The sequence below is a fragment of the Pan paniscus genome, chromosome X (assembly GCF_029289425.2).
Source record: "Pan paniscus chromosome X, NHGRI_mPanPan1-v2.0_pri, whole genome shotgun sequence".
Classification (NCBI taxonomy): Eukaryota; Metazoa; Chordata; class Mammalia; order Primates; family Hominidae; genus Pan; species Pan paniscus.
Genome location: NC_073272.2, coordinates 36,784,929 through 36,796,298, shown reverse-complemented (window position 1 = coordinate 36,796,298; position 11,370 = coordinate 36,784,929). Strand labels below are relative to the sequence as shown.

The following is an 11,370-nucleotide window of genomic DNA, read 5'->3' as shown; positions in this document are numbered from 1 at the left end:
TTGTCTGTTTACTCTGTTGATAGTTTCTTTTGCTGTGCAAAAGCATTTTAGTTTAATTAGATCCCACTTGTCAATTTCTGTTTTCGGTGCAATTGTTTCTGGTGTCTTCCTCATGAAATCTTTGCCAGGGTTTATGTCCCTGGCATAAACCCTGGTACTCCCTAGGAGTGTCATATAGGGATTTTATAGCTTTGTGTTTTACATTTAAGTCTTACCATTTAAACCATGGTACTCCCTAGGTCTTTCACCCATTTTGAGTTTATTTTTGTATATGGTATAAAGAAGGGGTCCAGTTTCGATCTTCTGCATATGGCTAGTCAGTTATCCCAGCACCATTTATTGAATAGGAAGTCCTTTCCCCATTGCCTGTTTTTGTCAGCTTTATTGAAGATCAGATGGTCGTAGGTGCGTGGCCTTATTTCTGGTCTTTTTATTATGTTCCACTGGTCTATGTGTCTGTGTTTGTACCACTACTATGCTGTTTTGGTTACTGTATCTCGGTAGTATAATTTGATGAGTAACTTGATGCCTGCAGCTTTGTTCCTTTGGCTTAGGATTGCCTTGGCAATTCAGGCTCTTTTTTGGTTCCATATGAATTTTAAAATAGCTTTATCTGTTTCTGAGAAGAATGTCATTGGTAGTTTGATAGGAATAGCATTGATTCTGTATATTGCTTTGTATGGCGATTTGATAGGAATGGCATTAAATCTGTATATTGGCGGTATGGCGATTTTAACAATATTGATTCCTCCTTTTCATGAGCATGGAATGTTTTTCCATTTGTTTCTGTTATCTCTGATTTCTTTGAGTGGTGTTTTGTAACTCTCATTGTGACGATCTTCCACCTCCTTGGTTAGCTGTATTCCTAGGTGTTTTTTTCCTTTTTGTGGCAATTATGAATGACATTGTGTTACTCATTTGGCTCTTGGCTTGGCTATTATGGGTGCATAGGATTGCTAGTGATTTTTGTACATTGATTTTGTATCCTGAAAATTTGCTGAAGGTGTTTATCAGCTGAAGGAACTTTTGGGTTGAGACTATGGGGTTATCTAGATATAGAATCATGTCTCCAAACAGGGATAGTTTGACTTCTTCTCTTCCTATTTGAATAAGCTATATTTCTTTCTCTTGCCTAATTGCCCTGAACAAAACTTCCAATACAATGTTGAATAGGGGCAGTGAGAGAAGGCATCCTTGTCTTGTGCCTGTTTTTAAGGGGAATGCTCTCAGCTTTTGCACATTCGGTATGATGTTGGCAGTGAGTTTGTCATATATGGCTCATATTATTTTGCAATATATTCTCTCAATACCTAGTTTATTGAGAGATTTTAACATGAAGGTATGTTGAATTTTATCAAAAGCCTTTTCTGCGTCCATTGAAATAATCATGTGGTTTTTGTCCTTAGTTCTCTTCATGCGATGCATAACATTTATTGATTTGCATATGTTGAACCAACCTTTCATCCCAGGGATGATGCTTACTTGACTGTGGTGGATCAGCTTTTTGATGTGCTGCTGGATTTGGTTTGCCAGTATTTCATTGAGGATTTTTGCATTAATGTTCATCAAGAATATTTTCCTAAAGTTTTTGTTATTGTTGTTGTTGTTGTAACTTTGCCAGGTTTTGGTATCAGGATGATGCTGGCCTCAAACAATGAGTTAGGGAGGAGTCCCTCCTTTTCAGTTTTTTGGAATAGTTTCAGTAGGAATGGTACCAGCTCTTCTTTGTAAATCTGGTAGAATTCATCTGTGAATCCATCTTGTACTGGGCTTTTTGTTGTTGTTATTGTTGTTGGTAGGCTATTTATTATGTCTCAATTACAGAACTTATTATTGGTCTGCTCAGGGATTCTATTTCTTCCTGGTTCAGTCTTGGGACGATGTGTGTGTCCAGGAATTTATCCATTTATTTTAGATTTTCTAGTTTGTGTGCACAGAGCTGTTCATAATTGTCTCTGATGGTTATTTGTATTTCTGTAGAGTCAGTGGTAGCATCCCCTTTGTCATTTTTGGCTTCATTTATTTGGATCTTCTCTCTTTTCTTCTTTATTAGTCTGGCTAGCAGCCTATCTATCTCATTAATTTTTTTTTTCGAATACCCAGATCCTGGCTTCATGGATCTTTCTAATCATTTTTCATGTCTCAGTCTCCTTCAGTTCAACTCTGATTTTGGCTATTTCTTGTCTCTGCTAACTTTGCATTGGTTTGCTCTTGGTTCTCTAGTTCTTTTAGTTGTGATGTTAGGTCATTAACTTGACATCTTTCTTATTTTTTTTTATATTGGCATTTAGTACTATAAATTTCTCTCTTAACACTGCCTCAGCTGTATTCCAGAAATTCTAGCATGTTGTATCTTTGCTCTCATTCATTTCAAGTAACTTCTTGATATCTACCTTAACTTCATTATTTACCTAAAGCCATTCCAGAACAGGCTTAATTTCAATGTAATTGTATGGTTTTGCGCATTGAAAAAAATCTTGAATTCTATTTTTATTGCCTCATTGTCTGGGAGAGTGGTTGGTATGATTTGAGTTCTTTTGCATTTATTGAGATTGTTTTATGTCCGATTGTGTGGTTGATTTTAGAGTACGTGCCATGTGCAGATAAGCATTTGGTCCAGTGTTGTGTTCAGGTCCTTCATGTTTTTGTTAATTTTCTGCCTTGATGATTTGTCTAATACTGTCAGTGGGGTGTTAAAGTCTCCCACTATTATTTTATGGGATTCTAAGTCTCTTTGAAGGTCTCTAAATAAATCTGAGTTCTTCTGTGTTGGATGAATATATATTTAGGATAGTAAGGTCTTCTTGTTAAATTGAACTCTTTACCACTATGTAATGCCCTTCTTTGTCTTTTTTGGTTGATTCCATTCTCTCCATCTCTTTCAGTGATACCAATAGATAATAAATCTGGTCTCTTTCCATAATTCCATATTTCTTTGAAGTTTTACCCATTCCTTTTTATTCTTTTTTCTTTATTCTTGTCTCATTGTATTATTTTGGAAAGCCAGTCTTCAAGCTCTGAGATCCTTTACTCAGCTTGGTCTATTCTGCTTTTAATACTTGTGATTGCATTATGAAATTTTTGTAGAGTGTTTTTCCGCTCCATAGGGTGAGATTCGTTATTTTCTATATTGGCTATTTTGTCTGTCTGCTCATGTATCATTTTATATTAATTCCTTCATCCTTGAATTGGGTTTCAACGTTCTCCTGAATCTCAATGATCATTCCTATCCATATTCTGAATTCTTTTTCTGTCACTTCTGAAATCTCAGTCCAATTAAAAACCCTTGCTGGAGTACCAGTGTAGTAATTTGGAGAAAAGAAAACACTCTGGCTTTTTGAATGGTCGGAGTTCTTGTGCTGGTTCTTTCTCATCTTTGTGGACTAATGTTTCTTAAATCTTTGAAGTTTCTGTACTGTGGATGGGCTATTTTTTTTTACTTTCATCTTATTTGATGACCTTGGGGGCTTAATTGTGATATAAGGTAGATTCAGTCAACTGGCTTCATGACTGGAAGATTTTCAGGGGTCAAGGCTCAGCTCAGAACTCCTGCCTGGATTGCATGCTATAACTCTGGTAGACTGGTATCAGGCCCCAGCTTTGATCTCTGGCTCCTCCAGATTAGAAACCTGTTGTACTGGAGGGGCTAAGGTGCTACCAGACCACTGGTCACAACATTCCAGTGCATGATGCCAGCCAAATCACTTCACAGGGCAGTGACAGTGGGATCTGTCCTTGTTCCCATGTACCAGCAGCAGCTGCTGCAGCAGCATTGCGGGGTGCACACTTATCCATTTGATGCAGCAGGGTTCTCATGGGTGCTGGGGTGCTAGCCTCGATGTGGGTATTTGCAACAGCAGTAGTGGCAGTTGGGCTTGGTGGGGGTGAAGAGCCCCCACTGAGACTCTGTGCATGTCCCTGCAGGTGGTGGTTATAGCATGGAGGTGGGGCATTGGTGGGTGCAGGACTGTGTATGCCCTCTGTGCATGTTCAAGCTGGCAGCAGTCTGCTCAAGGCTGGGGGCTAGCCCACTGTTTTCTATGTCTAGTTTTGCTCTGGTGGCTGAGGCTCAGGGGCAGGGTGCTGGCAGGGGTGGGGCTGGGGAGCTCTGTGCCTGCCGATGGTCTGAAGCGGTGCGGTAGGGTGAGGATGGTGAGGGGGTGCACTCATGGCAGCAGCAGTGGAAAGGCAGGGTGCAGGTATACCAGTACCAGTGTGCTGGTGGAGAAGGGAAGGATAGATCTGCTTGGGCATAGACGCACTGGCATAGAGATGTGGAGGGTGGCTATGGTTGTGAATGACCTGTTGTGTGTCTGCAGAGGCCACTCTGCTGGAACACTCTGCCAGTCAGGTGTGATGCACCAGCTGTGATGTGGGCCCCAGGGGCCTCCTGGCAGCCGTATTGCAAGCAGCTGTGGCCAGGCTGGGGCCCTGCAAGATGCCAGAGGTGCTCAGGTTGGACCGGTCCTGTCTCATGGGTAAGACTGCCCTGCAGAGTTCAGGTTCGAAAGTTCCCTTAGGGCTAAAGTCTCCCATGGGAACAAATCTAGCCTAGGGGGATGCACATCTCTGACAGTGCTCCACTACAGTTGCCCCCACAGGACACCCTCTGCGCTCTGCCCCCGGCTGGAGTTCTGCCCCTACCACTTCTCTAAGTGGCTTTGCCTGCCAACTCAAGTGTCCATGGTGGTCTAGGGTCTTCTCCTGCTGAGATTCCCAAGGCTCACAGTGAGAGTGGGTTCATCCTTGCCTGTTAAACTCACCCCCTCTGTAGGAGTCACTGGGGGCCAGGAACACATTCCAGTGTGCAGTAGCCCTGGGAAGGTTCCTAGCTTCCTTCCCCTTCAGCCCAGCCTCTGTGTTTTCCCTCGGTCTGTTCTACCTCTGCCTAAAGCTGCAGGATAAGAACATGGCAGCACTGGGATATGAACTCATTTTTGCCTAGCTCCAAAGCCCTTGCTCATTCATGCAGACTCTCAGAAATGAAAAATAATTCCCTTCATCTTCGTTAAATCACATATTCTTGCATACAAATTCTCCATAGCTTTTATGAAACCTATGTGATGCTGTAATACAATTGATTACTACAGTATTTATGGAATATACCATTCATAGCTTTAGGCACAATTATATATCAAGCTCTCTTGAATTCTCTCTTTTTCTAAAACCTATGGATTTGAAGTCAGGATATTTTCAGAAGACCAACTGGTGTTAAAAATCCCAAATAGATCAAACATTGTTTCTGTTTATATCTGTGTGACAAGTAATACCGATGTGTGTAATTACAGCGTGGAGAAGCCCACATAATTTCTCTGAGGAAAGTTTATTTCACTGGAAGAAGTCATTGCCAATAAGCAGTAGAAGCCCTAACCAGTGGCTCTTATTTTGCAATTACACTTTTTCATCTTAAATTTAGTATATGTGTAGCCAAAGCGAGCACCACATTTTCATCTTAAGCAACAACTAAGATTGTGTGTGATATAGGTGAAGGCTATCACCAGATAAACACCATCAAAAAGTTATTTTTTAATAGTGTTTTTCTGTTGTGCTATGTTTAGTACCTTTCTTCCTTTCCTACTCCCTCCTCCTCTCCCACAAATGTATGTTGAGTATCAATTCTGTGATGCCTGAGGCATTAGGGACTTTAATAAGTAATCTTTTAAGTCTCACCAGAATTTGAGCTTCATCATATGGTATCCATCGTGTAAATGAGGATACATCCTCCGTGAAGTGCAAGGTCACATAACCAAATGTGAAAAGTAGGTCTGTCTCTTGCTGAAAGGAACTGAACATTGGATGCTGTTGCATGAAGCCCAAGGCTTCAGTGGACAACCTCAGAAACCAGATAACTCTGAGCCATAAGACATGATATTGGCCTCTCAGAAGTCTGAATAAATAAGTATGGATATTTCCCTTATTTTGAAGGCTTTAATGACTCACTTCTCTAGGATATTGAGGTGAGTTCTTCAGTGGAAGACAACTGGAAAATGAGTTTCCTTGTCTACAGACATAGGATTTTAATAAAAGTAATCATGAAATTGACCTTGGTGGGGAGACACTGCAACAGGTTTACATGGCCTGAGTGAAGTCCTAACAATAGAGAAGATTATGTACGAAGACACGAGAAAGACAAGGAGGTAAGAAAAGGAATATTGACTGGAGTTTGGAATGCAGGAGCATGTGCATGTGTGTGTGTGTGTGCATGTGTGTGTGAGTGTTTATGTACCTAGATAAGTTTAGATGAGCCTGGAGAATTAACAAGCCGTGCTTATATTTTGCAAACATACACTCAAGAGGAGACACAGGTTGGAAACCGTTGCAGAATCGCAAAAAGAGATAGTGGTGACATGAACCTAAGTTTATGATGATGAGTTTGAAGAGAAATTCTAGGCCTTGGCTTAGAAAACAACATAAAAAAGACTTGGTTCTTCAGGAACACAATGCCCACACACAAACTTCACTAGAAACAGAATTTTCACATAGACAGATATATATATCACTGCTTACTTGGATGAAATATATGCATATACGTCCATTTACAGATGGATTCTTTCATCTCCGAAAGAAAAAGTGCACTTCAGATCTACACTACAAATATATTTACCTACAAATTTACCTATACCAGTTTTACCTGCTATTTTTGAAAGGTAAAGCAGTTGCTTGATTTATTATTTTAAACTTATGAATGCATTTCAAATTGCTATTAATGAAATGAAAATTATTTGAACTTGAACAGATATGTAAGGATATTTGATGTTACTTTTCTCATACAGATCTATTTTGCACATGAGATTTGCCAGGGAGTTGAAGCTGCCTCCTATTCTGCACCTGTTTATATGATTTGGTAATAGTCTTTTGTAGTGAATGTTTATGAACATGGTGAATAGTTACATACATTCAATTGAGAGAGATGATAAAATGGCGTAACTCAAGTTTCACCTATGATTTTGATACATAGTTTTCAAACTTGTTTTGGGGGTTTGATGGAATCCTAAAAGGGTAGATAATAATTTTACTATTAAAAAGTGTTAACATTATTTTGGCTATAGACTCCAATTTTTGGTTAACAAAATAATTGTTATAATTATTTCATTAAATTTTCATATAAGAAGAGTTATATAATTCTTCTTTTACTCAGCACATTTTTTTTTTTTTTTTGAGACAGGGTCTTGCTCTGTCGCCCAGACTGCAGTGCAGTGGCACGAAGCCATCCTCCCACCTCAGCCCCCCAGGTAGCTGGGACTACACGTGCACGCCACCATGCCTGGCTAAATTTTGCCCTTTGTAGAGACCAGGTTTCACCATGTTTCCCAGGCTGGTCTTGAACTCCTGGGCTCAAGCAATCCACCCACCTGGGCCTCCCAAAGTGGGGAGGGATTACAGATGTGAGTCAACGCACCCGACCCCACTTCTCTTTCTAATATTAATTCTGCTTTTGTTTCTGGTTGTATGTATTTTTACAAATAATTGAAAGGATGATGTAATATTCACAATGCTTCAACAATGTGAAAAAAGTATATGTGAATATAAATCACATAATTGATAAAATATATGAAATAATGAGGCCAAAGCAGGTCATTAAGACATATTTATAAGCATTGGGTATTGAATTTACAGATGTTGCCAAAGTTGTACATTCACGGGGCCAGTCACCATAAATTCTGATTGATGTTTAGAATGAAAGCAAGAAATACCCAATTAAGCAGTAAATTGAAAACCATCTAATCTTCTTTTGATGCATCTGTGACGTCTTCTTTGTACTTGTAAACTTGCATTGCACGTTGAATGGGAGTCTTAACAGAGTCGTAAGTCCATCCCTTCTTGGCAAACAGCTTTTCAATGACGCCAGGCATTCTGTAGCCCTTGCTTAGAATGAAATCCTTAAAGGCAATTGGTCCATAAAGACCGTCAAGAATGTCGGGTTCATCAGGCTTTTCAAGTACGGGCTTGGGGTCAATCAAAGGTTCATCACTTCTTAGCTTTTTCCCCAACCTACGCTCGAAGTACCATGGTCCATACCTTATCCTCCCACGCTGTGCACTATAAGAATGCGGTGCCGCCCGGCGTCTCCTGTCCCAGTATTTTATCCGTAAGAATTCGACCTCATCCACGTCGTCTAGCTCCATGCCGTACATCAGCCTTGAAGCACACTCGTTTGCCTTCTTAATCTTTTGGTCTTGATCGGTTGTTTTGCACTCAGGGGTAAAGTCAAACAGACTGCTGATGGGTTGTTCATCAACTCCCCGGTCTCCAGCCCTCTTGAAGTCACGGAGTTTGCTCGATGTGTATCTATGTTGAAGAAAGTCAGAAATGCACTCCGTTGTGCTTGGTGTATCTTCCTGAAACAGTTCTTTTTGATGGGACACTCCAGTCTTGGTAGGCTCCGGGCAGAGACTGGACACCCGACGAGTCTTGGGAGGCTTCAGGCAGAGACTGGCCATTCGACGAGTTATGGGAAGCACCAGGCGGAGATGGGGCATCCGACTCTCAAAAGGCCGTGGACAGGATTCCCAAAAATGGTATTTACCAGGCTTGGTGAGTTCCTCGGTTGTCATCTCCTGGCCCTCACAACGAGCCCGTGCGTCTTCCAGCTTCTTCTCAGAATCCAGTTTCAGCACCTGTAGTAGGAAACTGGACACCCGATGAGTGTTGGGAGGTTCCAGGCAGAGATGGGACACTCCAGCCTCGGGAGGCTCCGGGCAGAGACTGGACACCTGAGTCTTGGAAGGCTCTGGGCGGAGATGGGACACTCCAGTCTCAGGAGGCTCCGGGTGGAGATGAGATACGCGAGTCTCGGGAGGCTCCGGGCAGAGATGGGACGCTCCAGTATCAGGAGGCTCTGGGTGGACACTGGACACCAGAGTCTTGGGAGGCTCTGGCCGGAGATGGGACACTCCAGTCTCGGGAGGATCCGCGCGGAGATGAGATGCGCGAGTCTCTGGAGGTTCCGGGTGGAGACTGGACACCCGAGTCTTGGGAGGCTCTGGGCGGAGACTGGACACCCGAGTCTTGGGATGCTCTGGGCGGCGACTGGACACCGGAGTCTTGGGAAGCTGAGGACGGAGACGGGACACAGGAGTCTCGGGAGGCCGCGGGCAGGATTCCCCACAGGGATATTTACCAGACTCGGTGGGTACCTCGGTTGTCTTCTCCCGGGCCTCACAACGAGCCCAAGCGTCCTCCATCTCGGGATCCAGCTGTTTCAGCACCTGTAGTAGGAGATCTGGAGGCATATCTTTTCCCAGATTGGGGTACATGGCCAAGGGATGCTTGGCCATTAGCTGGGCTTCCACTTCCTGTACGAACGCCTTCCGTGTTGGCTGTGCTGGCGAGAGCTTGGAAAATAGGGCCGCTTTCTTGAGCAGCTTTTTCTGCCCGCTTTTGGGGTCAGCTTGGGGACCTCTGAGAGATATTTTGGGGAGTAAAAACTCGTCACGGCGACAAACAAGCGTATCTTCGGGAGACGGACAGCCGTAGCGGGAGTCGTCCATGCCCTCCGTCACAAATACCCAGTTCTGGGTGTCCACAGGCGGGAACCTCAGGCGCCTGTGCTTGCGCTTCGCGAAGTACTTGGAAGGCGGTTTGTCACAGTACCAGGGCGTGGAGTCCATGCCTTGGGACCTTGGCCGGTCCTGTGGCCTCCGGTCCCCCATGGTGGCCCTCTCTGTTGTGCCACCTCTCCAGCTTCCGCGGTTCCAGATCCCTGCCGCTCTAGTCGCTAGGAGACCGCCAGCCACATGCAGCTCAGGTTCCTTCCTGGAGGTGGGGCAGCGCTGACGCCACCTGCGCAGCCCGGATTCTAACAGGTGTGTAGTAGAATCTCATTCTGGGTTTCATTTGCGTTTCCTAATGACTACTGGTATTGAACATCTCTATATTTGCTTATTTGCCATCCTTATCTCTCCTTGGTTGAAGTTTCTGTTGATTTTTCCCCCATTTTTAAATTGTGTTGCTGGATATCATATTTAGTTTTGAGAATCCTTGCTGTGTTCTAGATGTAAATAGGTTATCAGATACATGATTTGCAAATTTTTCACTTCATCCTTGGCTTTGCTCTTTCATTGTCTGTGTCAAAGAGAAGTTTTTTTAATTTGATGAAGTCCAATTTATCAATTTGTTCTTTTACGGATTGTGCTTCTTTTGATGTATCTATGAAAAACTTTGCCTATCCAAAGGTCACAAAGATTTTTTCATTTAAATGCTATAATTTTTGTAAACAGCACAAGATATAGATCAAAGTTTTTATTTTAAAAATGTACCTATTGCTTACGTATATCTGATAATTTCAGAACTATTTTTGTAAAGACAATCTTTTCTCCACTGAATTACATTTGGAAATTGGCAGAGTATCAGTTGTCTATATTTTTTGAAGGTCAATTTCTGGGCACTGTTTTCTCTTCCATTGATTTTTCTCTCACACAAATTTCACACTATCTTGGTTACTCTAGCTTTATAATAAATCTAGAAATTAGGCTGTACTAATTCTTTAACAATGTTCTTTTACAAAGTTGGTTCTTCTAGGTCCTTTGAATTTCTATAGAAATTTTAAAATCTGCTTGTCTATGTCTTAGAAAAAGTCCTGTTTGGATTTTGATTAGGATTCTGTTGAATCTATAGATCAATTTGAGGATAATTGGCATATTACCAATATGAAATGTTCTGACCACTGAGGAAGGTCATCTTTCCATTTGTTTATGTGATTTTTCATTTTCTCGGGAATATTTTTTATTTTTTAGTGTATGTGTCTTTCAAATCTTTTTCTCTCCAGATTTTCCCTAAATATTGTTTTTCATACTATTACATGTAGTTTGTTGTTGTTGTTGTTGTTTTTTTTTTTTTTTTTTTTTTTTTTTTAGAGACGGAGTCTCGCTCTTTCGCCCAGGCCGGACTGCAGTGGCGCTATCTCGGCCCACTGCAAGCTCCGCCTCCCGGGTTCATGCCATTCTCCTGCCTCAGCCTCCCCAGTAGCTGGGATTACAGGCACCCGCCACCGCGCCCTGCTGACTTTTTGTATTTTTAGTAGAGACGGGGTTTCACCGTGTTAGCCAAGATGGTCTCGATCTCCTGACCTCGTGATCCACCCACCTCGGCCTCCCAAAGTGCTGGGATTACAGGCATGAGCCACCGCGCCCGGCCTGTAGTATTGTTTTTTAATTGCGATTTCCAATTTTTTGTTGTTAGCATATATAAATATTGAGTTTTGTATATCCATCTTGTATCATACAACCTTGGTAAACTCACTTATTATGTTCAGGAGCATTTTGTAGATTTCACTGAATTTTCTATATTTATGATAATGTCATCTGTGAATAAAGACAGTTTGAGGCCAGGCGCAGTGGCTCACGCCTGTAATCCCAGCACTTTTGGAGG

General features: G+C 42.2%; 1 protein-coding gene across 1 annotated transcript; it reads right to left on the bottom strand.

Moving 5' to 3' along the window:
• Positions 1-6,848: 6,848 nt before the first annotated feature.
• LOC100980208 (protein FAM47B) lies at positions 6,849-9,731 on the bottom strand. Its single transcript, XM_003805967.4, has one exon. The coding sequence runs from the start codon at positions 9,651-9,653 to the stop codon at positions 7,722-7,724; it is 1,932 nt and encodes a 643-aa protein (XP_003806015.1). The 5' UTR covers positions 9,654-9,731; the 3' UTR covers positions 6,849-7,721.
• Positions 9,732-11,370: the final 1,639 nt, after the last annotated feature.